A 21243-nucleotide genomic window follows, 5' to 3' on the forward strand; every position below is an offset into this window, starting at 1 on the left:
CAAATACAATATATTTTTATATATACTCTCCAAAAATTGATTACCCCAGTAGCTGTGCTTAGTCTACCCAGTAGCTGGACCCAGACCTCCCTGCTCTCCCCAGCTGCTGACACCCTCAGCATAAAAAAAAACCCATACAAAACACATAAAAACCCTCAAGGTCCACAGCTACACAGAGCTGTTGGCTCGTGCTTGGGCCTCTTCTTGGGACATGGATGTGTGTCTGCTCCAGACGTGTGGTCCTCCCAGGAGCTCAGACTCTTGTCTTTCTGGTAGGTTGCTCAGACCACTGGTCCCTGTGGCCAACTCTTCCAGTCTCATCCAATCTCTTGGGTGTTGATTAATGAAGGTGTTGCTGAGTGGGACTGAAGGAAATGAACATACCCACGTGGCTCTTGTGCTCCTCGCAGCCCCTCGCTCTGATCTTTGGCATCATCACCAAGCCAGACCAGAGAGAGCCAAGAGGAGAGGTCATTAGTTACTGCCAGCTGCTTTGGCTGACCTGCAGACATTTCAGGTGGGAGCTTCTGATTCCTTTTAGGATTACTCTGTTTGAAATACAAGCGCCAGGAAACTCTGCAGCTGAGATTAAGGCTGCTCCTTGAACCTGGTGCAGCCTGCTTGCCCAGTGTGTCCCAGTGAAGGGATGGGAGACTGGTTTGAAGCCAGGATCATGCCAGTCTGGTTTCTTACATCTTCATTTTCTTCATTCATTATTTTCCTTCTACCTTTCCTTCCCTCTCTTCCAGCTTCCCTTTTCCTTTTTGCCACTTGCCTGCAAAGGATCTGGTTTGCTTACCTGCAGTCACAAAAAATCCTGTAATGAGGTGGGATTAGATCTGCTTCCAGCTGGGTGAACAGTGGAAGTTCTTTTCTAGTTTGTCCACGGAAGAGAAACTTTAAAATGAAAATCAGTGCTGGGGGACAGAAATTTTTGTTTTCTATCTTTGCTGCTCTCTCCTCTCTTTGCCTTTTGTATTGTTCTCCTTTAGTACTTAAAGTGAACAGCAAAAGCAGATCAGAAGCGTTTAAACTCATTTTTTGCTCTTTCCCCCTCTCACCAAAAAAGTAAAAACAACAGCTAACCAAGCCTTCAGAGAAGCTGTTTTCTTCGTTTAGCTAAAGGGATTAATCAAATCCTGAACAGAAAACTACTGAATTATTTAGGTTATAAGGTATTTTGCTTTTATTCATGTTAAGAAGAAGGCTATATATATTTAATATCTATCTCACATGGAGGGAAATTTAGATACACCTAAATAGACAGGTGTTCCAATTTAGAGACACCTAAATATGCACCACCTAAAAAAACATAAACTTAACTTTTATCCAAAATAGCATCTTAACCCTATTGAGACAATGAAATGCCCTTATTTGCTTAACAATCTGCAGCTCCTATATGTATGCAAAATATTTTTAATATCTTAAATGTCTTATTAAATGTTTATATAAACTTTGTTACAAGTAAGAAACTTAAAATCAAAACTTAAGACACTCCTGCCCCACCCACTTTTCATTTCATCTCTGATCTTTAAAGCATGCAAAGAGAAAATGGCATTGCCTCTGAGTAAAGTCAGAGAGAGAAATCTGTTATTTAGAAAACATGATACACGGATTGATTTCTTATCATCCTTTGCAAGCTCAGTGGAAGCTTTAGCTGCTTTAATCTGAACAACAGACTGCCTAGTTTGGAGGATGCTGTTTGAAAGCTGAAATCTCTGCTTCAAGTTATCATTTGAAAGAGGTCCTTTACCTGAACTGTCCTGCAGAATGTCATCCAAATGCACAAGATAACCAGACAGGCAATGAAGTTTTAGGCCTGCTTTTTATCTCTTTTTCTCTGAGTGACTTTTTCACATGATCACAAAGGCATCTATTTATTGTCTCAGAAGACATCCTATGAATTCTGGAGGTGTTCCTTGAAGTCATTACCAAAATGACACTTTTCCTGGGCTGCTTACTGAAAGTCAGGATTGGTATCACAGTTAAGTTCATCTTCTGCATACATTTATGAGCTTCTTCTCCGAAAGGGAAGAAATTAACATTCACTCAGGAAAAAACATGCCCATCTTTGTGCTGCTGCTCTCTGTTCCTAAACACTTGGCAATTCAACATTGCAAAGGAAAAAAGTTCTCAAGTGCCTACAGGGCCAAAGGAGCTCATTTCTATGAGCTGTGAAGGACACAATCATGACAGTTGGAGTGGGGCTAGGATTTTTTGTTTTGGCTAAGAATGTCTCAAAACATTGCAACTAGAAGGAAGACAACCTTAGAATGTAAACACTTGGATTTTGAGCCCTGTTTACACATCTGGATAATTAAATGCTTGTCTGGGAGCAAACTATTTACTTACTGCCTTCTACTCGATCCCTCACACCTCGTTCTGAAATATTTAGGGTTTTTAAAGTCACAATTGTTTTATGCTATTAGCTGCATCACCAACCTGGTCAAATATGACCAAGAAAACCAACTTTCTTCTTGGTTTGAGTAATTGTTTGTATGAACTGGGGATCAGTTTGCTCTTTCTATCAAACTCTCAAAAAAGAGTTTGCTTTTGAAGGCTCTGATATCAAATTAAGGCTGTTGTCTGAGCTTGTCTCTCCAGGGAAATTTATTTTCTTGTTTTCTGATGTGTCAGAACCTGAGGTTTAATATACATGAGGCAAGGACATCTGAATTGTTGACAAATCAGATGATACAAGGCAGAAATTATTGTGCTGTGGTGAAATATGGTGTGATGACTGACCATTTTATCAAGATGACATTTAGATATGTAATTTCTCTGTGAGGAGTCTGGAATATTGCAATTTTTTTTTCTTTTTTTTTCTTTGTGAGTACAGCAAAGCATGGCAAGCTACATTTCTCAAACAAATATTTCATTTCTCTGTTGGGAGCTTTTCTTCCCTTTTGTAAACTCATATCAGCACTAGGGGTAATCACACTCTGCATGTGTGTACCTGTGCTCATGTTTTTGTGTACGCGCATAGATGTGACTAAACATTATTTTAAAAGCAAATATGTTAAAAATAGGCACGCCTGCATTAAAGAGTCAAAGCAAGGGCAGGAATGAAAGCTATGACTTGCAGTGTTATGTGTCCACAAAAGTTAGAGAGGATTTGTAGCAGATTGATGTAACAATAATTTACCCAGTGACAACTGTACCTTCTTTGTCAAAAAAAACCCAACCAGTAAAAACAAACAAACAACACCAACAATAGAGACAGCAGAGAAGAAAATTGAGAGTGCTTGGAATGTGAAATAATCATATATATATATATATGTGTGTGTGTCTTTGACACTTCATTTTTATATGACCTAAGGCTGACAGATCCAGAATATAAGTATCACTTTTCTTATAAAAGCTGGTCTGCAGAAAATGATATCCTACCCAAAGGAAAACATGTACTCAGCTGAAAAGCAGTGTACTGTGTGACTTGGCCCCTCTGTACAATAAAGTTTGTTGCTACACAAAGCTTCAGGTGGTTTTAATTTCAAACTGAAATTTTAATCTTCTTTTCCAGACTCTCAGAGCAGCAGAGAAGAATCTTGTGGTTTTATCGCTACTCCTGCAATAACCAGAACTGCTCCCTTCCTCTGGTGCTGGGCAGTGCACCCAGCTGGGACAGAACCACTGTGTCAGAAATGTATGCCCTGCTGAGGGCTTGGAGGTTTTCTGACCCTCTGGAGGCACTTGGGCTGCTGACTTTCAGGTAAGGGAGAATCACCCAGGTAGGAAATTGAGGATGAACAGAAGGATCACGTGCTGCTTCATTCAGTGCTGCTGTTTGCTCAGCACCCTGTCCAGGTTGGTGCACTGGCTGTGCTTTCCTTTCTCTTTGGGCCAAAGTGAAAATGGAGCTGCAGCTCTTGCCATGACCTTGAGTGTGCCAGCCACACCTGCTTGGCTGAGAAGATTATCAGTGTCACTGCAATTAATGAAGTAATGGGACCATATTTAGGCTAAGAACAATTCATTGCTCAAATAAACATCCCTCTCAAAGACTGTGAGATTTTAGAGGATCAAGCAGTTGGTTATAGCTCACAGTAGTCACAAGTTTTGTTACAAGGCAGTATAGAACTTTCTAAAGCAATAGATAATTGTCACAGATTTTATTTTGATTTTCTAACCTATCACCTTTACTTAATTTTGCTGCTCTGTGGATACTCTTGTCCAATGGGCTTCTGTCTCACATCAACACAGATGCTTCTATTACAACCTCTAAATTCTTAGATTACTCTATTCAACCACACCCCTACATTATAAACCCTTCACCATCTTATCAATACAGTTCCTCACTTTCTTAAGGCATATTCTTTCCTACAACTATAGCAACATAAGTTGATGATTTTTCTGCTTAATGTCTGTGTATGTTATTTTTACACCAATCTAAGCTTCTTCCAAGGCTGCAGATCAAACCCTTCAGTGTCTGTGGAAGTTTTTTTTTCTGATTCCCGCAGGAAAGTAATGATCACGTGCTGCTTCATTCAGTGCTGCTGTTTGCTCAGCACCCTGTCCAGGTTGGTGCACTGGCTGTGCTTTCCTTTCTCTTTGGGCCAAAGTGAAAATGGAGCTGCAGCTCTTGCCATGACCTTGAGTGTGCCAGCCACATCTGCTTGGCTGAGAAGCTTTTCTATTTCTCTGTTTTTCTATTTCCCTATTTCTCTCTCTTTCTTTTCTCTGAAAAGAGTATTTCATTCTCTAGAACAGACTGAGGCCGTTTCTGGTCACAGGTGATCAGTCAAATACTTAGCACTCACACAGCACTCCATAACTCCAAACTGCTCAACAGGCATGAGGTGAATAATGGGGAGATAAGGAGGACTGAAGTATATCTCTAGATTATACAATAATCTATGTAAATACGTACAGTCCCACGTGTAACCTATCTTTTTGAAGCAGACTGGATGGAACTTTGAAGTCAGTTGAATAAATTCTGTTGAGGTGCCTTGTGTTCCACCCCCACTGGGGGCTGGCTGTTTGTCAGGACACTTGCTTGATGCAGGAGATAGCCCTACCCATGATGTAACAGAGATGTCAGGGGACAGAATCTGTGTCAGCAGCTACATTCCCTCCAAAAACCTGGGAGGTATTCAGCTTTAAGTGACCTGTAAAAACATTACACATGCAGATGAAATGCTTGAGCAAATTTGTCTTATCAAGCCGTTGCTTGTCTTGGGTAAGCAGAAGCTGCATCAGTTTTGCAATCTCAGTTTCATGCTCTACCTTTGGTAAAAAAAATAAACATCCTCTAAAGCTTTACTTGGGAAATATACTGTGACTTGAAACACTTACTGCCACATTATCAAAAATAGATATTTAATAATCTAAAACTGATTATTTTCTCTGGATGCAGTTTCCTAATACTTGTATCCCAGGTTTCTATCTGAACTAGTAGCAGTTTCACATGTTTGCATACATGTCTTTTTTATGTGTAGTGGGTATGGTGGAAGCAAAGATCCTGACAGATCAGATTCTGGAGCATAATATTGTTATTTATCATTATTAAATTATTAGGATCCAATTGTAATTTATAAAAGATCCTTGAAGAAAGGAGTATACGGGCAGTGTGCTGTGTTCCAGAGTTCAGAGTAGAAAGAGAATTTGATAGCGTTTGTCAGAGCATGCCAGGCTTTTAGATCAGACCTTCTGCCCCATTTTGGTTCTGTGTCTGGGTGGCATTTCTACAAGTGAAGATCTTGACTGCTCTTTGAAGATACAGCTCTGCATCTTCAAAGGGTGTGGTGCAGAATATTATCCCTTTCAGGTGCTTCAGAGAGTATTTAATATTACTCAGTCTGTCCCCCAGCTTCTCAGTGTGCATCAGCTGCAGTGTACCCATTGTTCATTCTGGCTGCACAAAGATTTCTGGCATGGAGAGGAGGGGAAAATGTCATCACTTTGTCCCTCTTGTGCCACCATGGGGAGTGGCTGGCACCTGAAGTTGTGCCAAAGAACAAGTACTTCTCTCTTGATCAGGATCTGAGCTGGCTTGTCCCTTTAGTTTCTCACAGAAGATAATATCAATCCAGGTTTTTTTTTGGTTTTTTTTGTTTGTTTTTTTTTTTTGCTTCATGGTAATACTGCAGAAAGAAGTTTTGCAAATCCTCTTAGGAAAAAAAAAAGTCTGTCCTTCTTATATCCACAATATCTCGTTGGTGCATGAACAGCTGGGAAGCTAACCTTCAGAAACACAGAGATTACATTTCCTTAAGGATGCCTCGTTTCAAAACTGTCTGGGTCGCTGATGTAACTGCTGAGACACTTGGATACGTGCAAATTGAGAGAGTGGGTTGAAGGAGAGCAGTGCTTTCCATATAAATGGATTTCTGAGGTTTCTTCTCTTAGTTCTCTATTTCTCAGTTTTCTATCATTTTGAAAAAGTACAGTAACACTGGCTAGGGTCCAACCTTCCTTCCCCCTTACCCTCCCTGATTTTGGATCACAGGCTCTTTAACTGAGTTGGTTTTGAACATTCATTCAACTCTATCCTGTTTTATGTTTGGCATTGACAACTCATCAACTCAGTTCCTCATTCTATCATCCAGGAAACAGCTCTCTGATTCCTTGTGATTGCTAAGACACGGCTGAAAGATCCAAGTTCATACAAAACACGAGCAGAATATAAAATAAATTCTCTCCATGTATTCATGTCTATTTTAAGGACTTCTGTTACCATCACTATCAAACCATGGGTAAGGAAATTGAATTAGAGCTGATTTTTGTCTACAAGAATTTGTGACGGGAGCAACTGCACTAAATCAGCCCAAAAGACAGTGTAGTGCATCCTGTTTCCAGTGGTGACCAACAGCAGCAACCCAGGGAACACAGTGAAAATTGGCCAAACATGTGACACGGCTACTCTCCCAGCTCTCAGTGTTCTGCAGCTCAGAGACTTCCTCAGACAGATTTTTTTTGTTGTTGTTGTTGTTGCAAGAGCCCTCTTGCATTTTTCTTCTGTGATTTTTTCCAAAGTAAAATTGATTCTGCATAAATATTCAGCTTACAATGCTAAAGCGAGATCTGCAGCTTAGCTTTATGCTGCATTATTTCTGTGCACCACAATTTATTGATACCATAAAAGAGACTAAGAGCTTCCAGTCACTCCAGATGCTGGATGCTTTCTTTGGTGGAGCTTGAGTTTGCAGTGTCTTTAGGAGAACCTGAATCTGTGCTGCAGGCACGTGCTCACTCTTTAAAAAGAATTCTCAAAATCACTGTCACTTCTGCAAGCCTTGGCTTGGGAACCCTAAATGATCCTTCTTCTCAGAGCAAAAAAAAAAGCAGCATCTGTCCTGCTGATTAAACTCAAACCCAGTGGTGAGGACAGAGAAATGAAAACCATTGGAGATGCTTCCTGACACAGAAGGCAGCACCACAGAGCTTAGGGAGAGGCAGCAGAGTCCAAGAGATCAAGCCCTATTATCAGGAACCTGAACTGGAAAGCTCTTTGCAGCTTTCTGAAATTTCTAAGTTTTGTTCACCTCACAGTTAAACATACCCTTTAATAGATGTTTCCTGTTCTTTGAGTGTGTCTCTCTTGCTTATGCTCTTCCACTTTGCAGGCAACCCTCAAGGCAGGCAAATGATAACATGCTCATTTATGCAGTGGGAAGGAAGAACTTTCATAAATGGAAAACACAATCACGGTACATTTCACAGATAAATTTAGCTGCAACCTTGAATCCAGTACTCAGAGCAAGTGCATTGTTTCTTAGAGCCTTAGAAGCCAATGCTTAAAAAAAGGAATTAAAAAAACCATTAATGTGTCTTTAATCAATAAAGATGCGATGGAGAGGATGGGAGGGGGAAGTGAAGAAAAAAGATTTTACACTCTTACCTCTAATTTCAGGGAAGGATGGTTATCAGCTGTTGTCTGAAGTATTAAATTATCCCTAAGGCAGAAGTTATGGAGAGGGTCCCTCCTACTCAGAGCAGCTTCTCGGTGCCTTGTGCATTTTGCTGTTGATTTCACTGATTGAGTTGGGTGAAAAGCCAAGCTTTAGTGAGTTAGATCTTTCTACAGCTGTATCTGGGGAAATAACACCAGTGCACTCCTTTACTCAGAGAATTTCCTTGATGACAGAAAGAAACCAAGGGCAGGGTTGGCAATGCCATCATTTATGGTGTGTTGCTAGCAGGCCAATGTTCTGTGTATGTTTAGAACAACCATAGTTGGGAATTTTTAGTCAGTGTATCTTGCTATTCAAATTACTGCAAAGTCCAAGCACATTCATTAACCAAACCAGCAAATGTCTTTTTCAGCTTCTTTTATTTATTTTTTTTTTTTCTGGCCCATTTAGAGTACGCTTGCAGCCCTGTGAGGTGTCATGGGTGGGAATGAGGAAATTCAGCTAGAATCAGGAAACAGCCATGGAATGTAAGTCTTTTTTCCAGCATAGGGCACGGCTGCAGCCATTTTGCAGAGAGAACTTTTTGAAGAAGCTTGTGGAGGTGAAGATGCAACCTCCCTGTTAGGCTTAAATTTTTTCTTGGAAACTTCTTGTTGAATTCTAATTCTGTCAGGGCAACTGCACAGGAAAGGACATTCCTTTAAAATCATGTGCCAAATCAGTGTCAGGCAGAGTTTTGGTTATAGTATCCCTCAGCCTGTGACTGTCACAGTATTATTCTTGATTCTCACTTTATGTAGCAGAGTGGCTATTGCATCTCAGAGGTTCAGATATCTAACCAATAATTAAAATAAAATGTGATACCTTGAAGACAAATTTTGTTCTTATATCTTTGAAAACCAAACAGATGTAGAATTTTTGAATCAGATTGTCACTGTTTCAATAAAAGGAGAATTTAAGATGTTCCCTTGGAGCTCACAATGGAGTATTTATAAATACAGCAGAGTATTTATAAACCAGAGAGCAGTAGAGCATACCTTGCCTGTTTGCATCTTGTTCCTTGGCTGTAGTTATGCATCAACATGGAGAGCAAACACAGGCTTAGGCAAAGAAATAAGATAAGAAAGCAACACTCCACAATTAATTTGATACTTTGATGTACAGAACATGTTACTGATAAAGCTTTAAAACTGCATATTCTTAATGTACATGAAATTTAGTGATAACTTAGATGGTGATGCATGCATTGCTAGGAACAGACAAGCCTTTTTAAGCAGTGGCACGTGATTAATTCTTTATTTTTTTAACTGCTTTTAACCATTTTTAGCTTTCTTGCCAGTAAACACGAGGGTCCTGCAGCAGAATGCTGTAGTAGGACAAATGGACAACTGTGTATAATACTGCATGTTTTCTGTGCATAAATGTGCACTCTAGTCAGGAAGCTTAATCAAAATAATCGTGTTTTCCATGGTTTAATCTTCAGTTTTAATGTAACAGAGAAGTTTGTCTCTAGGGTGGGAAGAACCTTCTAGATCATACAGGTTTCAAATGGAAACTTCTTTTTCTTAATTTTTTCCTATTCTTGTCGTAGGATATGGTTCACCATATGGTCTCCATGACATCTTAAACTTATTCTTAGTTGTTTCAGTCAGAATTTCTTGTAGAAAATCACTGTAGAGCATCACTGAAAGTAAATTTTCTGTGAGTAAATTCAACAGATCCATCTGCCAATCAATAGCCAAAGAAAAATGAGTGAATATGACCATGACCTTTGCAATGAGTGGGTTTGGGAATGGTTCATGTGACCTCTCACAATGAAGAGTGAATTTTCTCTTAAAAAAGAAGAAAGATTATGAAAATGCAGGGTCCTTTTTATTGATGGTATTTGTTATCTTTCTGTACTTTCCTTTAGTCCTTACCTTCATACGCTCACACAGTGTTTTCTTTAGAAGTCCTCAAAAGAATGAAAAAAATCACAAACAGAAAGTCCTGCTTACCCTATCTGTGAGCTAAAACTACACACCTTAATCATTATTCTAGTAATTTCTTCCCTCTTCCTGTCTAATTGCTTTTAAAAATACTTAAACTGCCTCACAAAACTTCCCTGTCTATTATTGGCATGATACCCTTTATTAATCCTAGGGGTTTTTTTCTCAGTTGGTATCCTCATTCCAACAGGTTTGCTAGTTCAGCTTCCCTTGTTTCTGCCCTTGTTTCATGGACTGAAGTTTTTTCTTTTTTTGAAAATGCAAAAGAACTTAAAATGTGAAGGGAAATGCAGAGATAAGTGGCATGATACAAGCCCCTACCTTAAAAAATGCCTGTGAAAGGCTACATTGTTCTCTTCAGAGATCATCATGTCCCAGAAAATGTCGAGAACTGAGCAGTTTCACTTACCTGACAAATGTATTCCAGCACAGGGCTATTTGAGGCAGCACAATAAAATTAGAATAGTAAAACTGTTAAAAATGAAATGCACATCTTTTCCTCATTTACAGTCAGCTCACCGCTGGCAGATGCTAAAATCTCAGGAGAATTTCACAGATCCACAGGAGTCCTCAGCAGTACTTAGTTTTCTGTTTGAATCTGATTTAGCTGAAAGGTACAGCTAGACAAATAGCCCCTGACTGACTATCTGTATGAAAATAATCAAAGACTGAAAGTTTTCCTTATTTCTAAACCAAATTGCAATTTGTGCTCACCCAGCTCAAAACTCAGCTGTCACAAAAACATCTTACAGTCTCAAGGGAGATCTAATAATCTACTTGGAAGTAAAAAACAGGTGGCTGTCAGTCACTGGCATCATGCAGAGAACAAAACTGCAAAAAGGGTGTTGTGTTTAAGCAGGTGAGTGTTTAATGAGGGGAAAACAGTTTCATGACTTAAGGAGAATCCAAATTTTGAAACAGGCTGGGAAGGGGACATTTGAAGTCCTGCACAGTGTCACCTGTAGCTGAGGACTAAACAACTATAATTTACATATTGTTTATTTTTTGGTCGAGCCTGTGATGTTTCTGATGTGTGTAAGCCTGGAACAAATACGTAAGAAGCCATGATCTCTGTTGTGGAGTACTCATTGCCTTAAGAGAGAACAGTTAAATTGGCCAAAAGAAGAAAGGTGCAAGATATTACAGTGCAGCCAGGCAAATAAATGGGGAACATTTGGGTTCTAGTCACAGAGACCAGAATCACAACACAGTGGTTCTATTCAGTGAAGTATTTCTTGACCAATAAGTTGTTTGTTGAATGGAAAAAAAAGAAAACAAACAACTATAAGTGAGTGGAAACCTACACCTGGATGACAGCTACCATTTTGAAATGATACAACAAAATAATCTTATAAGCATTGTTAAAAGATTTCATTTTAAGCTGGGCTTTTTTTTAGCTAAATTCTCATATATTTTGGTGACAACCATAAAGCAGCTGGGAAGAGGAGTCCTTGAAGGTCCTGCCTCTCTGAAGCCACAGTCAGAGGCCACATGTCAGGAATTCTGTCACTTCAAAGCCAAAAATTGATCTGATGTAGACAGACTGTGCTACAGATGAGCTCCTCTTTCTGAGGAATGTCCCCTTAAAGGCTGGAATATTGGATTTGTTGTGATAGAGTTCTCACTTCTCTGCTTTCAGAGTTTTCAGCATGTGTAAACAAATAATTGCATATTCATTGCAGCAAGCCCTGGAAATCAGCTCTCTTCTAATAGCCAAACTATAAAGCTCTTTTTCTTAGGCCTGAAGTGATTTCTCTTGCATTGAGTTAGAGTCAAAAAATCAATTAATTTTTTCCTCTAATCAAGATTAATTTATGGATGACTAAATTCAGATGTGATGCAACTCAAACATTTGCAAGATTATTCACTGGGAAAAAAAAAACAAAACCCTTTTCTAGCCCTAATGAAGTACCAGACAACAAGATGGCACAGTTTCCAGGCATGTGAAGGGATTTTTTAATTCAGATCTGCTTCTAAAATGTCCCTTTTTATTGACTTCTAGCAGATAAACTGGTGTATGCAAGTGTGAATAGCATAAGCACCGTGTAATACTAGTGGAAGTCATTAGAGTTTGCTGTAACCCCAGTGTTTCTGAGGCTGTTAAATGTTTGCTCAAATACAAATGTCAGGGGGAAAACCAATAGAATTAAATATTGTGCCTGTGTACAATATTTAAATACAAATTCAGTATTGTACCTGTGGCCCTGAACAACACTGAAATTCAAAAAAAAGCAATGGATATTGAATCTAGGGATTAACAAATTGTCAGGGAGTTAAAAAAACAGGCTAATTGTCCATTCTGTTCAAAAGACTGAGCTAAGCCTCAAGCTGACCTCAAGATTTACAAGCTGAAGGAAAAAGTTTAGTCACCAAAACCAACAAATTACCAAAATCTCATTGAAGAAGAATGAGAAGAGCCATGTTTCCTGAAGGTATTTCAGGAACAGGAAACCCAGCCTGCAGGTATTTCACCACAGTGCCTGTCATTGCCCAATCACCTCTCCTGGCACTGCTTCTGGTGACTTACACATAGCCCTGGTTTTGACTTAAAACAAATCAATTCTAAATAAATCAGATGTTAGCTGCTGAATTTTCTGGAAAGTTTGGGATTAAAATAATTTTCTTGTTCTTTGTCTAGCTGGGAAAAAAAAATAGGAGTTTCTGTTTTCATATCGTTGCATGAGTTCAGATCTTGGCTGCTGGTAAGGACAAGCTGTAACTAATTAATAACATTTTTCTGCCTGGCCTTGTGCCTGTGTAGAGGGTATTTTCACTGTTCAGTAGCCTGTTGAACTAGGCAAGAAGGGGAAAGGAAAGACTCATTTCCATATTATCTGCACATGCTTGGCACACAGCCCTTTGGAGCAATTGCATAATTAGAAAATAGGATGATATGGAAGGGATTATTTTGTTTAATATAAAGGTCTCCTTCAAATATGTTTTGTTCTAAGTAGCTATGTGAATATTAAAGTCACAACTTCTCATTCCTAATAGGTTGCCTAGAATGAATAAGTAAAAAAAAAAAATAAGCCTTGCAAAGATCTAATTTGGGCCTAGGATGATATTTTATTTATGATGCATTCCTCCTCTCCCCATCGAGGCCCTCTCAGCATTATACAAAGAATTATAAACCATATTAGAAGCATCATTCAATATATGCCATAACAGAAAAACAAAATAGTAAAACCAGACCTGAGTCACATTGGCAAAGGATGCTGGAAAGTGTTACAAGTTGAAATGGTTGTGTAAATGGTTGAAAACTGTTGTATTTGGGTTGCCCCCAGATGATGGAAGGAAGGAATGATGAATCTGACTTCATGTTTTCAAAAGGCTAATTTATTATGATACTATATGATATTAAAGAATACTAAAGTAAACTATACTAAAGAATACAGAAAGGATACTTAGAGAAGGCTGAAAATATAATAATGAAAACTCATGACTCTATCCAGAGTCCCAACACAACTTGGCCCTGACTGGCCAAAGAGTGAAAACAACTCACACCAGAATCCAATGGAACAATCACCTGTAGTAAACCATTTCCAAACACATTCCAAAGGAGCAAAACAGATAACTATTGCTTTCCTTTTTCTCTGGGGCTTCTCAGCTTCCCAGGAGAAAAATCCTGGGCAAAGGGATTTTTCAGAAAATGTAAATGTGACAGAAAACCCCTTTTTTTTTTGAGTCCAACTTTCCATGTTGTTTTTTTTTTTTCTTTCTAATCAAAATATCCCCATTTTTATTAGATGGCCTCTAGTTAATTCTCTGATCAAAGTGTACATACTGCTCTGCTTCAGCTGATTTTATTGACCTTAGAAGCTCAAGATTCAAGCAGCAGGTGCCATTATGCTGCTGAGCACCAAGCTTTCCGATTTCTTCTCTTTTTATCTTGATAGCAACAAGCAGTCATTGCTGCAGATATGGTACTGCCTCCTCTGTTTCACTTCAGGTTTTATTTCTGTATTATTGGCAAAAGGTGCTGGGTGGGAAGGTGGGCAGAGAGCAGTCTGGTTTTGTGCTGAGCTCTTGAAGCAGTGACACTGTTGGCCTGTGACATCTCCTGCTGTGCATGAAGGGTCTGATTTCAAAGGACTTTCCTCAGGGTGAATTGACAGGATAACCCTTGTCCTTTAGTCATCATTTTTTTCTTTTTTTTTGTGTGCCTAGACTGCCACATCAGAGATCTCTCCCAAGAGCCTAATGGCCATATCAGTTCATAGGGTAGGAATTCTCTGCTTTTTGTGGGGCAGGTGCTCACCCTCAGGGAACTGGATCAAAGCCCACCAGCTCTTCTGAGCAATGTCCAGTTGACCGTGGTGCTGTTTGAAGACATTTCTGCCCCTTGGCCAGAGCTGACCCTTCTTGCACCCCTGGTAACTGAAAGGTCTCCAGGAACATTTCCAGTCTGCTTCAGGAGAAGACAGAAAATATTCTTTGGGTGGCAATGGCCAACATGCAGGTACCGGTACACAAAAAAGGGTGACACCACATAGCAGACACACATAGAAGAGCACATCTGTTCCTTTCCTTGTTAAAACAGAACCACAGCAAGTCAGCCAAATTTGAACCAATCTTGGCAACTTGTGTGGATGTGAAATTCCCTGTGTACAAAATCATAGAATCACTGAGGTTGGAAAAGACCTCTGAGATCATGGAACCCAAATTTTAATGATTAATGTCACAATTGCAAAACATGAAAAGGTAGAAATTGTTTTTCTGTTTCCAAAAAAAGTCCTTAAAAGATTCTCTTTTGACTTTCAAATATTAAAAGAGACGCTGTATACTTTCTATCCTTTACTCTTAGAAGAGATAAAATGTTCTGTTAAGAGTCAGTTTCGATCAATCAGGTTACATCAAAATTTCGTTCTCTTCCAAAGGAAAATGTTTTTACCATCTGTATTATCCAGCCTTTTTTTTTTGCATTATCACTGCTGCCACACAGTGTTTTCCTCTTTTATCATTTTTATGATGAGAGCTCCATCACAAAATCTATACCAGGCTTACAGCCACCCTGGTTTCAGCCAGAATTAGTTGAGAATGTGGCTTATGCTGAGTTCTCAAACATTTTCTCATCAGAAATGTCTGTTTTACTGGCTTAGAGCCTTTCTCAGGGAGGTGTTATTTTTTTTACCAAATTTCACATAATAAAATCCTAAAAATACCCAACCCGTGTTTTCAATTTCAAAATTGCTTTTGTTTAAAAAGTGTTTTTGATTGTGTTATGACAGCAAACAGAAGAGCTGATTTGGGAATAAATTATCTGAAATGAATCCTTTTTGTATGGGAAATGTAAAGCTTTTGTACTGTTGCTCAGAACAAATGAAGTCTTTGAGTGACTGTTGAAAGTTCATATGGCTCAGAAATTTCCTATTTCAGGTAAGAAAGAGCAGCAAGAGATCTGTACTTTGCATCATATTTTGGGAAATTACAATACGTGCTATTTCAAATTCAAAAAGGTATTTGAAGATCAGCTTTTTGGGGTTTTTTTCCCCTGTGTGACACTGTAGCAGTCAATCCAATTAAGTCATCTGTGGTGTGTTTCTTGTTACAATAAAGCAAATTAATTGATTTTTTTTCCCCTGTTCCATTTTGAGAGAAAATCAGTTTTTCTAACATTTTAGATCAGTGAGAGCTCAGGAGAGTTGCAGTGGTCTGGTAGCTCTTAATGATACCTGTTTGTTTTTTCTCTAGTTTTCCAGATCAAGATATTCGCAGGGCAGCAGTCCAACAAATAGAAAATGTGTCAAATGATGAATTGGTAGAATACCTCCCACAGCTGGTTCAGGTAAGGAGGAAATTGATAGCCAAGGAAGCCTTCAGTCCGGATCAATAACTTCATTAAATATTTTTGATGCTTTCAGGTTGGTTAAGACATTGTAAGAGGGAGAAATGAGTCTTGTCAACTGATGCAATGTGTCACTGTGATATTTTATGAAAAATCCCTTCTACAGGTTTTTTTCTCCTGAGAAGCTGAGAAGCCTCAGAAAAGAAATGTAAACTATAATTATCTGCTTGTTTTGGAATGTGGTCTGGAGGTTGTTTACCAACAGGTGCATCTTTGATTGGTCTCGTGTGAATTGTTTTTACTTAATGACCAATCACAGCCAGCTGTGTCAGACTCTCTGATCTGTCACGGGTTTTTATTATTCATTCATCTTAATTCTTGTCTCGCCTTCTGATGTATCTTTTCTCTATTTCTTTTAGTATAGTTTTAGTATAGCATTTTTAATATAATATATTATCATAAAATAATAAATCAGCCTTCTGAGAAACATGGAGTCAGATTCCTCATCTCTTCCCCCATCCTGGGACCCACAAACACCACCACACAATGAGTGGTTAAAAACAGGGCTGAGGGAGAGACTGTTTCCACCTTAGGAGCATGGAATTGTTTTGGCATTCTGGTTGGGCTTTTATAGGTAGCACATGAAGGTATTTTCAAGTAACAAAGGAAAGTAAAAAGTGCATCTGAACAAGAGAAATTCTGCTCCAGTGAGAGAGCTTCATTGCAGTCGAGTAAGGAAATGCTGTTGCTACAAAATTTTTAATATCTGAGTTTTTAATCACAGGGTTTTTAATAGCACGTATACTGAGCACAAAGCACTGTCAACACAGAGTGAAGTGGACATTTGGTGTGGAATTGTCTCTTTAGAGATGTACATTGCTTTGCGCTGGAAATTAATCTCTTGCAAGTTATGGCATCACTGCTTCCAAAGCACTTGGTGATTGAATAGGTCCTGTGTTGGGCTGAGCAGGAACTTTTGGAAGCTTTATCCCCTCACTTGGTAGCACTGTGCACATGGATGACCCACTGTCCACACTGCAGAGTTTCTCGGGGGTTCTTTCTGTGTTTGTGATATCTGCTTATCTAGATAGGCATCTCTCTATGCATTTATAAATATAAACTCATGTAATCCCCCACTGTGAGGCAGCAGAACCTTCACAGCTTTACTGCATTCACAAACTGCTGTGACCTTTCCCCTTCCTCAGCTTCTGTTCTAAAATAAGTTTATTTTCCAAACCAGAGAATCAGATAAAAAATTAAATATAACAACGATAGTTTTAAGTGAGGGGAGACAAGCTGCATATTTATATGGATACTAACACAGAATCAGGGTGGTGTCTGTCTGTCTTACAGCTGGTGGTACATCCTTGGGAACTGAAGCTTTTCTGCTCATTGCATTGCCAGAGCAAACTCCATTGTCTGATTGCTTTCTTCAAACTAAGCACTGGGTGCTTTCTGTTATAAAGAAAAGACACCAAAGCCTGCACGAAATTGATTTTTATTATAATTTTTTCTATTTAGGTGCTCAAGTTTGAGTGGAGTCTTGAAAGCCCTCTGGTGACACTCCTGCTGAATCGTTCTCTTCAGAGCATCCAAGTAGCCCATCAGCTTTACTGGTAAGACCATTTGCCATTGCAGTCATTTTCTGTCATAGTGAATTTTATCCACGATTCCATTGGTGATAAACCCTCTTGTGGTTTAAAATCAACAGAAAAAACTAAGTTTTGCTGCTTCCCTTTCAGCACTGGGTGTGGGTAACTTGTATAAAAGGCCTGCTTATCTCTGCCTTCATCCTGGCCCTAGGCAGGAGGAAAAGGGGGAAGTTCTGCCAGTTGGTTTTTCAGCATTTTCTTTGTTTGAGCCAAAAGTTGCCTTCCCCAAAATTTACAACTGGTTCGCTTTCAAAGGAGGCTAGCTGCTTTTGTGACTCCCCTGAAGCTGTCAGAATTGCCGTGTGTGTCCAAATGTATGTCCTAGCCATTTTTAAATCAGTCTGACTTGTGATGGTAGAGTTTCCAACAGTTCCTTTTCATGATTGTGGAGATGTAGCAGGCCTGGCAGAAATTACCATTCACCACCTACCTCCAACATAAGGGGTCCTCTTATTGTATGATTGAATTATTCTGTTTGCTGTGCTGTTACCTCAAGGCTGTCTGAGAAAGGATGTGGATTTTGATGTCTCAACATCTGCCCTGTGATCTGAAAATCACTCTGGTGTGGTGTTTTGGTGGGTGGTTTTTTTTTTCCATCTTTAGTAATGATGGATGAGCTGAGCTTTTATTTACAGTTCAGCTGGTTCAGAACCCTTAAACCAAAGCTTTCCTCCCTGCAAAGGAAAGAACACAATTTGAAATGTATTCATTTGGTTGATGAAGTGTGGGGTTGGGAAGAGCATAAATAATACTTTCGTACCTGCATGGTCTCTGGAAGTGTTAGTGGGGATAAAACAGCATTATTAATGTGTTTGTTTTACTGGAATGGGTAGGCTAATGTGCTTAATGAGCATATCTTTCAAATAAAGAGGAACCACATTTAGCCAGCCATTTTTCGACAGTGCCTGAAATACGCCTGAGACAATTTCTACTAACATTAAACTTAGTCATACTGTATATAAAATATCCAGTCTGGAGTTTTAAACATGCCCTCAGAGCTGGTAAAATTAGAAATTATATCTAGAGTTCAGTGGACAGGGGAACATCCTTAGTTTGCCTGTGTTTTAATTCCCCTCTTATTCTCAGAAGAAAAATGACTGTCTGCAGTCTTCTTCCTCTCTACTTCCCAGTGCAAATCCCTATTTTTCCCCAAATTTTGCCCAAACTGTCTAATATTATAACCTTGAGTCATACAGAGCAGTTATTCCATCCTGAATATATATGTTTATCTGACATAGTGCAGTGTAAAGTGGTGAAATAAACTTATTTTATACACAGCTTTATGTATAGGGTAACTAGATCCCCATCAGATGGGTTGTTTCTCAGGGCTCCCTGTATTCTCTGCCTTTCAGCTGGTAGTAGCCCTGTTCATGCTGGGTACCTCTTTTATTTAGGTGTTTAGTTCATAATGTTTCAAGCTAAACTGAGAACATAAATGTGGCAAACATCTCTTAAAATTTGGTGCTTGTATTCACCATCTGGACTTTAGGGTTTTCTTGGTTACTCTGCTGCACCCTGTTCTTCAGTTGTAAACTGTTTTCTACCTAACATTGCAATTTATGTAATTACTCATATTCCTGCTTCTGTATTTTAAAAGACAGGTTCCCAACCCATAAATTCTGCTTACAAAGCGTACCAGGAATTTTGTGACTTTTATTAATGAAGTCTTAAATAATTAATAAAGTAGTTCTTTCACAAATTGAATTTCAGTCATTATAAAAGTAAGGGAAAGTAGAGGTTTTCTTCCACTTATTTCTAAAGAGAGTTTTAACAGAAGTTCAGTGATTTAATAATGTGGGGAGAACATGTGTGCATGTACACTCAGATAACTTCTTCTGAGAAATGTGATTAGGTTACATTTTATTCTCAAGTGTCACGTTCTGTTTCATTACCACATTAGCTATCAAGGAACCCTATAATAACAAGTTTTTTGTTTATTTTAATTGTAATCAGTGACATTACAATAAAAATGCTGTTGAATAATACAACAATGTGCACACTGTACCTGCCCAAAATAAAACCTGGAAAAGAAGGCTAATGCAGCATAGAAAACTGCTGAAGTTGTTGCAGAGCCACAGGGGAAAATTCAGCTGATGTGAACATCCATGTTTTTACAATATTATTGTAAATTTAGAAATTACTAGAAAAAGTGGTGACTGTAGACACTATAATTTATTTTAATGACAAATACTATTTAGAATAAGATGTCAATTATTTCAAATTGACTCAATTTCCCTGCGGGTCAGAGATAAGCAGCTATCCAACAATGGTGTGCCATCTCATCACTTCTTTAATATTAATGTTGGATAGCAAACTGTTAATTTCTTTTCATCAAGCAGTGATAAGTTTGTCTGAAGATTTTATTTTAAATTTATGAGGAAGTAACTGGCAAAGGTGGACAGAACAGAGAGAATTTTCATTCTTGGGACATACCATCAGCTGTTGTCAGTCAGGATGGTTTCAGTCTGTTCTTTGCTTGTATCTGTTGCAGATTTGTTCCATTAATTCTGCTATTGAGAATGAGGAGGATCTTACACCCTGTTTGAGTGCTTGAGTTTTCTCTTATCATTTGTGTCTTTTCACTTCTCTAAATTCTTGAGGAATCTGGGCCATCTGCATCCATCAGTGTTTTACCTCCTCACTGGTACTTCTACCTTCCCAAGGAGACTAAAATTTGCCCATGCATACTGTGCCAGCACAGGACTCGTGTACCACTTAAATCCCATTTTAGCCTTATTTCAGGACTTCCCAATGTCCATGAGCCATGGAGAATTATCCCACCACCTTCCAGACCTTCTCTCTGATGCCAGTCCCACCAGAGCTCCTGGCAGGCAAGAAGGCTGGAGCAAGTTTCCCCATTCCCTGGAGCCAAGGTGTCAAGTCATTAAACTGGTTCTAGCAAAGCACAGAAAGTTGCTTGAGGGGAAAGAAACCCGCTGAGCCCTTCTGGGCCCTTCTTCTCACTGAAAGGCACTGCTTTTCTCCTTGCTGCTTGATGTTTCACACACAGGTGGGTTTTTGTCAGCTTTTGTGCTGGAGCTTTAATCCACCTGGCTTTTTGCCAGTTGGTTTCCCTCTTGCTTGAGTGTTTTTGGCTTTCAGCTGCTGTCACAGGTGGCAGCTGCAGCGTGGAGTCAGAACAGCTGGCTGGGGCAGCAGGTGGCCAGGAGAATGTTTCACAGATGGTTGCCTTCCACAGGAAGATGGAATAACAGGGGAAAATGTCCTCCAGGGTCTGTGGCAGCTGCTTGAAGGTGGTGCTGAGGAGCAGCACCATCGTCATGGAAGAGTGGGAGTGTTTGTAAATTCCAGTAATCTGGTTTGCTTGGCTCAAGGAAAGGACAAAGTCAGGGGGAAACCTTGCTGAAGACAAAATATCCTTTAGTAGCTTGCTTTCTAAGTCACTTGAACTTTGGAGAACTTTCCCAGTTTTTGGCATTTCGGAACTGCAGGTTGACTGACAAGAGAAAAGGGAGCAGACTTCTGTCTTTTCCAAGCCCCCATCTTGTAGAAAAGTAAGAATGTGAGATTAAAAAGGTGGAATCCAGCACACTGGAAACAATGTGAATCAGACTATTGATTTTATGGCTAGAACATAATTTTTTTTCTATATATACAGAAAAAGAGCTATAAGAAGCAAAAAGAACATACCAATATATAAAAGTTTAAAAAGACCCCAGTTACATTTTCTGCTCTTGGGAGGTTTGTACCTCAATACCTTCTTCTCCAAAATCATTACCAATATTTCACTCAGAACTCCAGCACTGGAACAATTGCCTCATATTTTCTGAAAGGAAATATATTTTTACTGTCAGAACTGGTCTGTGTTAACCACAATTTACTTTAAGTGTTCAAAAGAAGGAATAAATCAAACAGATCATTTGTCCAACACTCTTAATTATCTGAACATTAAACAGATGACCATCCTCCAGATCTTTTTCTTCCTGCATTATTATATCCTTCTCTGA

The 21243-nt window shown here is 39.1% G+C and overlaps 1 protein-coding gene across 6 annotated transcripts in view; it reads left to right on the forward strand.

Moving 5' to 3' along the window:
- The window catches only part of PIK3C2G (phosphatidylinositol-4-phosphate 3-kinase catalytic subunit type 2 gamma), a 203685-nt gene that overhangs the window by 76456 nt on the left and 105986 nt on the right, over nt 1-21243 (forward strand). For all 6 annotated transcript variants that reach the window (XM_038154909.1, XM_038154910.1, XM_038154913.1 and 3 more), the window contains 3 exons: nt 3521-3709; nt 15530-15623; nt 17145-17239. In XM_038154909.1, coding sequence (XP_038010837.1) covers nt 3521-3709; nt 15530-15623; nt 17145-17239 — 378 coding nt within the window. The remainder of the gene's footprint in view (nt 1-3520; nt 3710-15529; nt 15624-17144; nt 17240-21243) is intronic.

This window comes from Motacilla alba, chromosome 1A (assembly GCF_015832195.1).
Source record: "Motacilla alba alba isolate MOTALB_02 chromosome 1A, Motacilla_alba_V1.0_pri, whole genome shotgun sequence".
NCBI lineage: Eukaryota > Metazoa > Chordata > Aves > Passeriformes > Motacillidae > Motacilla > Motacilla alba.